This window comes from Loxodonta africana, chromosome 2, assembly GCF_030014295.1.
Source record: "Loxodonta africana isolate mLoxAfr1 chromosome 2, mLoxAfr1.hap2, whole genome shotgun sequence".
Classification (NCBI taxonomy): Eukaryota; Metazoa; Chordata; class Mammalia; order Proboscidea; family Elephantidae; genus Loxodonta; species Loxodonta africana.
The window spans coordinates 148,643,408-148,657,397 of NC_087343.1; the positions used below are offsets into that span (position 1 = coordinate 148,643,408).

Below are 13,990 nucleotides of genomic sequence, written 5' to 3' on the forward strand. Positions count from 1 at the left end.
AAAGGGGAAGAGGGTTATATTTGAGCTCAGAGGTTTTGAGGCTATGTGATTTCCATTTTCCGTAAACAGATTTTTCTAACTCTAGGCCTCATTTACACAGTAATGAGATGTGGCAATGAATGATTTGATAAGCTTAAGAATAACTTAGCTGAAGAGAAATTTCATAAAATCCAATGCTTATAGAGAAAATGACTTTCCTTTCTACAGATAAACCATCAAAGGCCTCACTGATGTCCGATGTGACAGTGGTCAAGATTTTCCACTTAGCTCATTGCCACCATTTGCTTACAGAAGTCTTTTCTTCTTGTCTCTGTCTACATAGGCAAGGGGAGACAGACATGGCAGCAATCATCAAGTGGCTACACTCAGTGTAGGCATTTGATCCTGAATTAGAATAATTGTGTGGTATTATTTCCTATCTGGGGCATTTTATAGGATTGGGTTCAGTGGTGCTAATGCTCTTCCCTTCCATTTAATCTTGGCAAAGCTCTCAGGTTATGAAAGGGGAGGAAAACAGAGAAATATAAAGGTCAGTTTGTATACTAGTTTAGTTTGTTGGTTTGTTGATTCATTCACTCACAAAGCTTTCCTCAGTGCTCCCTCTCACCAGGCTCTGCTCAGCAGTGAGGATACAGAGAGCAGTTACAGTCCTTGTCTACTGGAGCTCTCAGCTTTTTGACTCTGGAAGTGGAGTGGGGCTTAACAGGAACACCCTCCCAATTCCTGAGCTGGACCTCCATGATGCATGAATGAATGAACACTGAATGCTTATTGAATGTGGACCATCAGCTCTCTCCTGGGTCCTTCTTTATCTGCGAGACCTACTATTATCCGCTGTACATCCCTCGTGCAGCCAGTTGCTTTGCCTCCATTGATAACCTACCATTTAAACCATTCGTCTCTGTGCTAGCAGATAGCAGAGTTAGCACTTAGGACAGGCTCTGAGGTTGGACAACCCAGGTTCAAATCCTAGATCTGCCATTTCCTACCTATGTAACCCCTGGGAGAGTCACTTCATTGCTCTGAGCTTCATGATCCATGCGAGAGGAACATATGTGTTGGGTGCTCTGTACATGACCTTGTATTTAGTATTTAAGGTGGGCATTGGCATTACTGCTGCTGCTGTTCCTATTACCACTTCTTCTAGCCCCACTTTAGGGTTGATAGGCTGTCTACCTAGTTCTTTTTCCTCTTCCCTTTGCTGAGCAGAGAGTGTTGGGTGGCCATGCTGTTTGTAGAGTTAGACATTCCTGGAGAACTTAGTGTGCTTGTTTCAATAAAAAAGAAAACAAATTACCATTGTTTTATTAAATTTTAAATCAGTGGGGCATTCTGGTATGGGACCAACACTGTCACCGTGGTCATCCTCACCAATTTATTCAGCCATGCAGCTCCTGAGTAGCCACTGTAAGAGGATAATTCACGATAGTCCTGGGAGGGTGGTGATGGTGAGTGGGAAGAAAGAGCTGTAGGGCTTGGAGCTTTAGGTGGGAAGCTCATAAAATCATGCTTCTTTCAAGGAGCCTCTAAATATGGACACCAGGCAAAACAAAAGGTTTTGTGTTTCTGCTGTTATTTGAGGACCTACCATATGAAGGAACTTTACTTACATTATCTATAATCTTCACAATAGCCCTCCAAAAATGTTTTCTTATCCCCATTTAGCAGTTGAGGAAAATGAGGCTGGGTCAGATCAAATTTCCTATGGCCCCATAGCTAGTGATTGATGCAATCAGGGAGTCCAACTTTGGTCTGTCTGACTCCAAAGACTGAGCTCTTTGTAATCCACTAAGTTCCTGCTTACATTCTTTTGATTTGATTGGCTTTGACTTTAACTCTTCCTGGTCTTAGTTCCTTGTTATAAATAAAACATCAAAAAGCAAACATTCATTGAGCACTCACTGTGGAGCAGACCCTGTGCTGAACACACTATGAACATTATATCATTTGATCCTCATTACACCGTGAGGTGGGAACTATTATTATGCCCATTTTAAAGCTCATGGCTCTGTGAGTTACTAGGTGGTAGAGCAAGGATTCAAATTCAGATTTGACTCCAGAGTGTATGTTCTTAACTACTTCCTTTCTCAACCAAAGGTTCCTGTGTCTCTTCTGGGTCCTGTTACTGTCTCATTCTGCCTGCCAACCAGGAGGGCATCTGTATGAGTCTGCAGATTTCAGATGTACCACAGAGACGCTTATGTAGTTTTGCAGCCAGAGTTTGGGTTGCCTCCCTTTACCCTGTGACGGTGGGCTGTGTCCTCTTGGGAAGGACAATTGATCTCTGACTTCCTTCTCCAGGGTAGTAGAAGTTGCTATGCTAATCCTACATCTACTCCATTTGCACTGTTTGGGTTAGATGGAAAGATGGATGTATACATGGAAGGGGATTTTAGTTGGGGAGGAAGGAAGCAAGTGAAAGGAAGGAAAAGAAGGAAAAAAGAGAACAGAGTAAGCATAGTAGGAGATAGGGTTAAAAACTTGATCTCAAGCTGCTTTTCCAATGTGGCTCTGCTCTTTTCCTTTCAATCCTTATCCTCTAGACAAACTGTAGCAAAGCTATTCTCAGAGTCTTCAATACTTTACCATTTCTGAGCTCCTGCTTAAGGTATTTCTGCTAACTGGAAAGCCTTCCCTCTCATCTCCACTCATCCAAGTCCTGCTGAGCTCAATAACTGCCTCTTCCATGATACCTTACTCTACCCCCTGACATGAGAATCTCTCTCTCTCCTCTCACACAGCTCTTAGTCTCTCGCTTTATCATAGTTATGTGCTTGCATGATCCTCCACTGAAGATCACAAACTTCTCTTTGTGGGCTCCTGTGGTTGTTAGAATGGTGCTCAGGCAGTGCTATTAGAATGATAAATAACACAGCTAGAAGTTCTCTGCCTTCAGACTGAAAACCTGGTGCCATCTACAGGGTCAGGGTAGCTTTTCTTACACATCTTCCCTGTGACAGATTATCAGTACTTCTGGCTATGTCACACCACCTGGAAGAAGCACATGTATGTAAGACTGCCAGTTTGCTTTTTAGGAGACATGATGAACGTATAAATGCTTGAACTTGTATCTCCACTGAATGGAGATTGAGAAACAAAACCAAACAAACAAAAAAACCTATCTTAATCCCCAAAGGCAATTGAGCAACAAGTTTGAAGATCATACCACAAAAAAATTCATATATCATTTGGGGGAGGGGGCGTGTCCCAAGAAATGAGCCAAGGAAGGGGACAGAGATTGGAGCTCAACTCAAGAGGATTTTTGGTTACAACTTAAGGTTCTTTATTTTATACACACAAGCTTCCACATCTCCCCCTACCTCACACTTTTTAGCAGCACCACCTTTAAAATTGTCCATTTTTTGACCATCTGAGTATCTGTCAGATGCCCCCTTCATTGCTGGGAGATTCAGTTTGGATGCCTGTACACATACATGTCTCATTCAATTCCAGCTTCCCCTGCCTCTTCTACTTAGGCATCCCTGACCCCAACCAACCATGACATGGTTCTTGGTTATTTCCACAGCTGAGGGTCTTGCCAGGTACCTGCTCGTTGGGCTATTCTGGAAGTCTACCAGCCAGCAAGAAGAGATGGGCATTTTTGAAGGCCCTTCACATCTACAGAGATTTGATGCCATGTGTTCATTTGAGTGGCTTGTTTCACTGTTCTCAAAGACAATTCTCTGTTCCTATTCCCCAGGGACAGCAGGATGTGAAAAAATGTTTCTCACTTCTCCTTAAACAAACCTCCAATTTTCTGGACTGACAGGTATTACTTATACAGTGTCCCAAGTTGGTGGGTTGCTCTGAGGGCAGTCCTTTTGACTCAGCAGCATCCCTTTTATTAGAGAAGGGGTGATCTTCTGATGAAAACAGTTGTTCCTGAACCAGCCTGTGCCTTAGGCTCTGGGGTGTAGGGATCAAAGAAATGGTGTTGGACTTCTCCCAGAGCTATGGGTGAGCCATGTCCTGGCTGCAGATGCAATGGCAGGAGACCTTAGCTGGCCTTCCTGGAGGTGAATGCTAAGTGCTGTGATTTTCCAGCGCTCACCAGGTATCCTTCCCACAGCAGTCAGCTCAGAGAGTGCTGAGAAGGTGACTTGGTTTTCAGTCTGGCTAAGTTGTCATGGCCAGAGTTCCACTGAGGGCTCAGAGTGAACTTCTTGCTGGCTCTAGATGACTGTCTCTGCTCTTTCCCAGTATCACAAAGAATCACTTTCTATACCTGGGCAATGACTCTCCCTACCCAACCCCATCCCACCTCACCTCACCTCAGGGCTATGGCCTAGCCTGAAACCAGAGAAGTGGAAGTTACTCCTAGTAAATCTTCTTGCATAATCTTCAACTACTCCTCTTCCTGAGTCTTCCCCTCTAACCAAGCTGCCCTACGTACTCTTCTCAACATGGCATGTACACTCAGCTCCCTGCCTGTGTTCAAGAAAGGCCCATCCAGCTCCTCTCTGGTTCAATTAATAACTAGCATTCAAGACCCAACTTTCTCTTGACCTTCAAGTCCTACCAAGTTCTTCAGCTGCCTGAGATGTCTTGGACTCCTGCGGGTCTTGTTCTGTAGCCACTCACTTGTTACTAATCAAGGCTCATGGGTCAGGTTGTGAATAACTGTACTCTTCTTTTTATGTTTTATCCCTTCTTCTATTTTCAAGCTCCTTGAGGGTACCAAATGTCTTTGTATCCTCAGAAGTGTGCAGCCTTATGTTTTGCACATAGTAGGCACTCAGTCAACATCTGTTGAGTGATTGATGAATTGAGTGCTCTTCCAAATCCTTTTAAATTTGCTTTGATTTTTTCTGTGACTCATCATCCCAGAATAATTTCTAAGTATAAAAAATCCCCTGTTACTTAGGGTCTGATGAGCACTTAGCCATTTTCACGTCCTTATCAAAAGGCAGACAAGGAGAGGTGCTGAAAACTAAACTAGGCTCTTGTATTCTTGGACAGGAGAAGATTGAAATATGGGTTTTGAGGATTATCTTATAATTTCATTTCTATGTATACGTCTTGCCAGCCATGTCGCACTGCAAACTGACATCAATCTGGAAACTATTTATACATAATAATAATAATTACACTAGTAAGGATTAACTAATGTTTATTAAAGGAGCCCTGGTGATGGAGCAGTTAAGCACTTGGCTGCTAACCAAAAGGTTAACGGTTCAAGCCCACCAGCCACTCTGCAGAAGAAAGATGTGGCAGGCTGCTTCTGTAAAGATTACAACCTTGGAAACCCTGTGGGGCAGTTCTAGTCTGTCCCATAGAGTCCTTATGGGTCGAAATAGACTTGATAGCATACCACAACAGCAGTGCTTATTGAGCACCTATTCTTTGTCAGTCCCTATGCTTAACAGTCATTACCTTATTTAACACTCACATCAGCTCTTTGAGGTGGGTATTCTTAAGCCCCTATTTTAAATATGGGGGCATGAGACCTAGAGAGATTAATTTGCCTACAATCACCTAGGTGATTAGTGACAAGGGCTGGACTTGTACCCAGGTCAGTCTGATTTCAAAGGTAATGTTTTAAACTATTATTCTATATTTCCACAAAGTAGATTTAAATCAGGCAGGCATAGCAAAGTCAGGGGACTGTGGTGTGGTGAGTTCTCCAAGCCCACAAAAGCCAGGGGACCTCACCATTCAAGATGCTGTTAGAAGGCTCATCTTCCTCTCTCTCTGCTTCTCGCTGTTGGTTAGCCAAGTCCCAGTGGAGACAAAATTCAGGAATACACAAGGGGAAGGGCTGGAAGACAGTTTCCTCAACAACTTGATCTTCCTAAAAAAAGAGTGAGTCATCATGCTAAGGATGAAATCCTAAGCTCTCACGCCTGCGACCAAACAAGAGTAGCAGCAGCCTGATTCCATGATGGTTCAATTTTTCACCACTTTGCCAAGAAACAGGTTAATGTAGAGGCCACCTATGCAGAGTCATATCTAAGGTATGGCAGGTGTGGTCTGTCCCCACAGTTCCTAAAACTAGTATTTTTGAATTTGAGGGCCTCCATGGCTCAAGGCAGACTGTGCGATCTTGCTCTACTGAATGTACAAAGAAACTGAAAAAAAAAAAAAATGACTTTGATCACATCATAGACCAACTTTAATCAGTGAAAGCAAGGAAGGTGCAGTTGTAAATTTCATGTGATGCCATAATCTGTTAAGTAAAAGATTAATGAGCTTGACTTGTATTTTTGAGCTGATACTGTAGTATTATGGTTACCTAAAAGATGGGTGTCAGATGTTTGAACAGGGGTGCAATGTCAGTGCTTGCCATAAGAGCTATTTTCCATAGATAAGTCTCTGCACCTATGCCCAGATTTACAGCCTTGAAAAGTGCTGACTTCAGTCAAGAAACTACTTTGCTGAAGGACCTAATTAGGATTTCAGACCCCTTGCCAAATTCCATCTGACACTGACATCTTGCTAGGAAGAGGTGCAGTTCCAGACAGTTTCCGGAGCCTGAGGACTGACTGGGTTTGTTCCCAAGCTGGTTTCATGACTCTGCAGACTTTCCCTGGTGGGATGTGCTGTTGCTTGAATGCAAAGATTCATGGGGGTCATAGAACACATGTGGACTCTGGGGTCAGCCTGTCTGGGTTCCAGTCCTGGCTCCACCGCTGATGAGTGACTAACTTTCTTATCTAAAAATAATAATAATCATAACTAACTCAAAGGAGGGTTCAAGGCTTTAGTTCCAGTTTTTAGTTTATGGTACAGTTTTTAAGGACAAAATAACTCATATCTTTGTCAGTATAATATTTTATTTCTGTGATAAAAATCAAAACTGTAAATCTTAAGTCCTGTCCAGAGAGTTGTACCACGCATTAAGATTTTTTTTTTTGCTGTATTTTACACGTAAGGAAAACAACTAATTGATCAAGCAGTTCCAGAACTACTAGAATTCATTAATCAAGAAGGAAATGGGGTCAGAAAGCAAATTTTTCATTTCCTCCCCAAAACATACTGCAAGTATCACAGAAACTCACAACACATGCAACATGGGCTGCTTTTCAATATACAGAGAGTCTGAGCAAGAAGGGTGCGTGGTGATGATCCACAGGGGTCAGACCTGAAGCACTGCTCTAGGAAGCCTGAATCTATCCAGCCCAACTCACCCTGGCCCTTTACACGCTGGCCCTGATGTTCATTGCCCTTTGTCAGATTCAAATCCAAGCAGCTCCTCCCGCTTCTATTCCAGGCCCATCACTTCCTCCTACTCTAAGGTGGCTAACCCATAAGCCGAAATCCAGGCAGCTCCCAATACATTTCCCCAGCTGTTTCACACATCTCCACAAGATAGGCCCCAACTCAAATTATATATAGGAAGTTCCCATTGCTATCGAAGAACTCCCGCCCCCTCAGCACTACTTTGCTGCCGAAGTTCAAGTTCTGGTCACATGGCTCCCCTGTCTTCAACTCTTCCAGCTTCTCATCATTTGGCAATCCATAACTGACAGTTCCTTCAGTGCCCTCACGATCACTGGTGTAGTACTTCTGCAAGTCCCTCTGACGACCCAGGGCTGCAGCGACGGGCACAATGCTCTCCTTTATTCCTCCCAGGCTCTGGATTCCTTCATTCCTTTCTTTCTGTCTCCTTGGTGTATTTGTACTACGAGTGTTGGACTCTATCACTTTCAAAGCCATGCTGCGATGCTGGCCTTTGGATAAGGCTTCACCCCCTGGCATCGGCAAACAGCCTGGTACAGGGTGGCCAGCAGAGAGTGGCTTTGTGGTATTCCCAGAGGCCTGAGTCTGCTGGAACGAGTGGGCAAACCCAGCTTTCTTAAGAACTTTTTCATCCTGCTTCAGCTTCTGCTCCAATGTGGGTTCAAATTTGCTTTTTAAAACCCTTCGGATCACATCGCTGCTGACATCAAAGCCTTCAGCCAACCTGGGAACTGACCAGGACTCTGCAAATTCCTTCTGTAAATACCGGATTTGCTCCATGGCTTCCCGCGTCAGGGTCCTGGGCAGGGCACCTGGCCCCTCCATTTGCCTTCGAATTTTCTGGAACTGGATTGCTTTTTTCTGTCGTTTCAGGGCGCTGAGGGAGAGAACCAATAGCAGAGGCCATGCGTGGAAGCAACACAGGGGGTTGGAGAGCCTCAGGCTAAATCACGAAGCGGCCAGCCCTTTTCTCTTTGTAAGGAAGGGTGACCGAATCCTGTCTGCCGGCTCAGACCTGCTCTGTGTAAAGCCCCAGAAATCTAACACCTAGAACAACAGCAGCCCCGGAAGCATGCCGAACTCTAAATGGGTGATGAAATACGTCACTAGTAAAGGAAAACGTGGTTCCAAAGTAGCTGACCACCTGCCGCTGCGCCCCAAACAACAAGTGAGAAGAAACAAGGGCCGCTGCGGATGCGGCGGCAGGGCGCCCGGAGCTAGGCCCTGCTTCAGGCTGAGGGCCCGGGAAGGAGCCGGTACCTCTCCACCTCCTGCAGCTCCCGCGCCTCCGGCTCCCAGTCGGAATCAGGGTCCGGCTCGCGGCCGACAGGGCTCAGGCCCGTCACCCCCCGGGTCGCCAACCCACAGCGAGCAACAACGGCGCGGACACGCCCTTCCAGAAAGATGCTCAGAGCAACCGCCGTGACGACGAAATCAGCTTCTGCTCAGCGAAACGCAGCCTGCATTAAGATTTTTAATGAAACAAAGATGAGTTTATGTATAGAGTGTTATTCCATACTTTGGTGGCCCTTAAGTGGAGATAGAAACTTGGAGATCGTTAAAAGCAATTTTTTTTCTTGCAAGAATCATTCTTACCCTAAAGACTTTGTCAACAGGCAAATATAAACCCAAGTGTATTGATATTGATAAGGGAAATCTGCACCTATATTTAATTAAAGAAAAGAAGACAGACAAGCTGGAAATGCTTCCTTGAAATATAAATCACAGCTTTCAACCAATACAAAAAGTGTAGTCCTAGGTTGGGGCTGATGGTAGGGTGGGGTAGGATACATTTTTCAAAAAGAGCTCCTCAAATGATGAAATAAAAGATTAGATCAGTTGCAGATGAAGGAATTAGAGGAAAGTATGTAAAGTTTATATATAACTCTTTCTTCATGATATCGATGAATAAACTAGTCCAAAAGAGTTATTTCCAGCAGCTGAAAAATTTGCACAGAAATGTGCAACTCAGCAATGATGTATTTGTACCCTTTATTTATTTAAAATCACACTTTGTTTTTTATTTTTAAGTATTATTTTTTTAATAAATTTAAAATTAATTGTATCTCCTACTAATCTATATTATAATGCCACGCAGAGCCCCATGTGGTGGTGGGTGCTAAATTCCTCTGCTCTTAAATACTTCCTTGGCCTGAGAGATGTCTACTTTCTCTGCAGGTGTGGCCATCTGCTCTTCATTTTTCCTGTCTCCCAGTCTCCATCTATTTAACCCTCTCCCTGACAGGTGAAAGAACACCGATCTCTTCTTGTGCCTATTTTATTTTTCTAAAGGGCAGTATGCCCAACAGAGTTGCTGGAGCCCAGGATGAAGTAGACATTGTTTAAGTTCTTTTCTCTGTGGTTCTGGGTCCTATGTAAAAGAATAGGGTGTGCCTATTGGTGACCACCCACATCCCACCCCAGCAACCACCATTATCCTTCTCATCAGGAGGCCACAGAGAACCTTTAAAAGGTGTTCCTAATTCCATGTCACACTGCCCATTTCTGCCCTCTGTTACTTTAAGGATACTATTACTTAGACAATGAGCCTGGCATATACCTAAGCCAGATACTCAGTAAACATTGGTTTCTTTTCTCTTGGTGGTATCTGTGCCCACTTTGCCACCCAAGTCTACTAGTCTGGTCATCCTTAGTCTGCTTTTTTCACTTGTTTAGGAAATGTAAAAATTCAACACACTGAAAACACAGGGAAAAACCAGCACTTATTTCTGGAGAGGCCAAATTTTGGGCATGCAGGTGACTGCTGGCTCCCTGTTCTTAGATGTCAAATGAGGGATATAAATATTCAGCAACCAGTATGAAGGTCCCTTGACACCTGTGTTTGCTATTTGAAGAGGAAGTAGCCCTTTGTCATTCAGGGGCCATCCTCCAAGCCATGATACACACACACACACACACACACACACACACACACAAACACACATGTGTATATAATTTCTCGATGGGCTGGATCAATATGGTCATACTTTGCTGGTTTTTATCAACCTATGGGAAATAAGATCTCTCATATGAATATGTATATTCTTTAAAAGTAGAAACTGATTTCCATAAGACATTGTGATATAGTAAAGTCAATCTACCTACACATTACTGTCTATCTACCCACCCACCCACTCACCCATCCACTCACCATTTATCTATTTATTCATTCCTTCATTCATCAAATGCCTACTTGGCCAGAGACCAGGAACAGAAAGACTGATAATAGTAATTCTGGCTCCCATGGCCCTTAGAATCTAGTTAGGGAGACAAATAAGTAAATAGACAAATCCAATCAATGCTATAACAGGGGTTAGCTCAGGTTACTGCAGAGGAGGGGTACCCAGCCCCAGCTGGGACATGGGGGGACAGTAAAGGAGGGCTTCCCAGAGGATGGATTCTTGACCTGAGCCATGGAGGCTATAATTGAGCCACTGAAAGAGTCAGGAAGGACATGTTGAAGAGGAGCTGCAAAGCGATAAGAGCATTGGCTTAAGAGTCAGACAGATCTTGGTTTGAATCTTAACTCTGCAAGTTACTTCACTTCTGAGCCTAATCTATTTTGTCTATAACGTGGGGATTAAGCGCTTAGTAAAATTTTTTTTTAAATTGTTATTATTATGGACACATCAGAGCCTGGTGTGTCAGAAGAGGTATAGGTAGATCAGGGTGGCTGGACCATGGGGGAGTGAGTACTTGGAGATGGGGCTGGAGACACAGGCCCTGAAGGGTCTTGTAAGGTGAAGGAACATGACCCTGAAAAGCAGAGTGTTTTGGGAGCTAGGGGGAGTTGTTATTGACATTTATTTTTAGATACATGGGTAGATATTCATAGTGTAGTTTGTATGTGCACATACACTTGTCCCCCTGCCCCTGTCTCCACATTTACTAAAGAGCGGAACAACATCCTCCATTGACGTTACAGCATCAGACAATCTCAAAAGGTTCCAGAGGCACCTGAATCATGGAGTCTGCCCAGTGGACAATGATAATTTATTGCAAAGTCCAGGATTCTGCTTGCAACCTCTTTAAATGTTAATGATCACTAATGTAATTACCACAGGGAAAGTTCCTGGGCCAGTTGTAGATTTAACTTAATTTATAAAGCCATCTGGAGTTGGGCAGACTTCTTAAAGAAATTTTTTTTTTTCCAGACCAAATTTGGATGGCTTATGATCACTATACTGTTAAATCTATAGTAAAGATACTACCCCAAAGTGCTGAGAATCCAGAAGGGAAGCCTAGTGACCTGAGGATGGGCCAGAGGGTATAAGGATGGTGGTGGATTCAGTGATCTCCTTTCCCCCCACCTCTTTAAGGGCGAGAAGGGGCATTAGCTGGCTAGCGAGGATGGGTTTCTGCTAAGAACCGAGTTGCATTCAGCTGGACAAGAGGTCAGGCCCTCCTGTCGCACTCTTCCCCTTTTTTGGCTCACCCTTACTGCCCACCCTCTGTGCCTGTGCAGCACCAGCTCCATGACGAGCCTGTTGGCAGATGTGCATCCAAGGCAGCCTCCAGACTCAAGTTTGTCACGTCATTTTCCTACTCAAAATTCTTCAATGGCTTCCCACTCTGCTTAGAAAAAAAAAAAAAATCCACACTTCTTTCCACGTCTATAGGGCTTTTGATGACCTACTTCTTGCCTACTTCACATCTCATCACTCTTCTCTTTGCTCACTGTGATCCATCCCCACCAGACTCCTCACTATTCCTGAAACTCAACATCAGGGCCTTCCCTGACCCCTTTGTCCAAAATAAAAGCATTCCTTCTGCCCCTTATTCTGTGCCTTGCTGTTCTATTATCCTGCTTGTTTATCTTTATATCACTTAGCAACCCTTAGATTTTATGTATGTATTATCTGTTGCTGTGTTAGAATGCAAGCTCCATAAGGGCAAGGACTTTTTTCACTGCATTGTATTCTTACTACCTAGAATACAGTCCAGTACATATTAAAACCCAACCAAACCCACTGCGGTTGAGTCGATTCTGACTCATAGTGACCCTACAGGACAGACTAGAACTGCCTGGTAGAGTTTCCAGGGAGTGCCTGGCGGATTCGAACTGCCGACCTTTTGGTTAGCAGCTGTAACACTTAACCACTACACCACCAGGGTTTCCCCAGTACATATAGGTTCTCAGTAAATATTTGTTGAATGAATGAATTCATGAATGAATCCCCTGGCTCATCTGCTTGACTCCACAGTGCACCTGTATATGTAGGGACTATAATCTTTTCTCTCTTTTAGGGTAGACTACATTTCCAAAGATGGTGGCAACAATCTTTCCCATCTCACATGCTCTGCAGTATGGCCTTGAAAATCTCCCATCAAGAGGTGGAATCTATTCCCATGTCTCTTGAATCTAGGTTAGCTCTCAGTGACCATTTTGATGACTAGGATATGGCAGAGGCGACACTGCGAAACTTTCCAAGACTGAGCCTTAGAGATCTGCAGCATCTGCCTTCATCTCTAGGAAAGCTCCCTCTTGGAAAGTAGCAGCTCTGTGAGAATCCAATTCCCTTGAGATCACTGTGCTCTGAGGAAGCCCAAGATAGCTATGTGGAGGGAGAGAGACCATAGGAAGGAACACTGAGGTTCCCAGTACGTGAGTGAAGCTTTCTTGCATCTTCCTTCCCAGACCAGCCACCAGTTGAATACAGTTGAGCAAATGATTCCAGCTGAGCCCTGCCTGATTTCCTGACCCACAGAGTTATGAGCAAATAAAATGATTTTTTTTTTTAAGCCCACTAAGTTTTATGTACCAAAAGATGAGTTGAAAAGCTCTTTTCAGTTTCCAGGTCTGAGACTCAATGTTGGCTCTTTCTCTGTGGGGCTGTTTGGAAAGAGCTCCTTCCTCTGTCCTCCTCTGATGTCTGCCTTGATGTTCATCCTTTCCTCCACTCCCTTCTCAGAGGAAGAAACATCCCTCCGCGTAATCACAGCTAGCTCTCCACCTGTGTTCTTGGTCCTCCCTTTGGCCTCCCTACCATCTGAAATCTGACTACTGAACTCTGCTGAATATGCTGTCTCAAAATCTCATTAATTTCCCTCTGGTCAGATCTAGGAGTAAGTTCTGTGTCATCATTCCCTCTGACAGCTCTGCAGTCCTATGCAGCCTACCACCCCATTAGCCATACACGCCCTCCTCCCTTGACCCCATCTGGGTTACTGGGAGGCTGAATAAGCTGCCTGAGAGATGAACCTGTCTTGTTTTCTTGACTGAGGGCTCATCATGGGAGAATGAATGGCATTTTGCCTTCCACCTCCTGCAGAAGGGCCAGGGCTCTATGCTCTGGTGGTCCTGGCTCAAGAGGAAGTCACTAGCTCCTGGGGGTTTTAGAACTTGTTTTGAAGACCACATAAAGGCCTTTGTTGGAAGTATTGAAGCCTAGTGAGGGTAGGGGCTGGAGGATAGTGCTTGGTGCTGGAAAGAGGGATGGCTTCCTGAGATTGGGAGAGGGGAACGGGATTGGCGAGTCTTCTGTGGGGTGTTAGACACCAGGTCCCACTTGAACTCTTTGCCCTGGTGATAGAAGGATCCCCCAGTGGAGGTTATTTCAGAGTGCTGAGGAACTGATCAGTGCCAAGCGTCTTCTTTGTGGGAGTTCAGGAGAGGTTCCCCACACCAGTCTGGTCCAGAGAACTTGCTTCATTTGAAGCACTATGAGGATAGAAAATCTTGACTGTTTTGTTTTTTACTGTTCTATTCCAGCACCTAGCACAGTACCTAGAACACAGTAGGTGCTCAAAAACGTGTTGAATGAGTAAGATGGAGCAATACTTGGGATACCTGATGGGGAGCAGCCCTTGT

The 13,990-nt window shown here is 44.4% G+C and overlaps 2 protein-coding genes across 2 annotated transcripts in view; both read right to left on the reverse strand.

The window, feature by feature from the left end:
- The window catches only part of TRPC7 (transient receptor potential cation channel subfamily C member 7), a 184,614-nt gene that overhangs the window by 85,452 nt on the left and 85,172 nt on the right, over positions 1–13,990 (reverse strand). The window lies entirely within an intron of this gene.
- Positions 6,728–8,388, reverse strand: LOC104846187 (neugrin-like). Its single transcript, XM_010593429.3, has one exon. It carries the CDS (start codon positions 8,002–8,004, stop codon positions 7,321–7,323), a length of 684 nt encoding a protein of 227 aa, XP_010591731.2. The 5' UTR covers positions 8,005–8,388; the 3' UTR covers positions 6,728–7,320.

What these genes read in the sequence shown, in the direction of transcription:
- LOC104846187 (XM_010593429.3), bottom strand. Translation starts at nt 8,004, where the DNA reads ATGGAGGGGCCAGGTGCCCTGCCCAGGACCCTGACGCGGGAAGCCATG.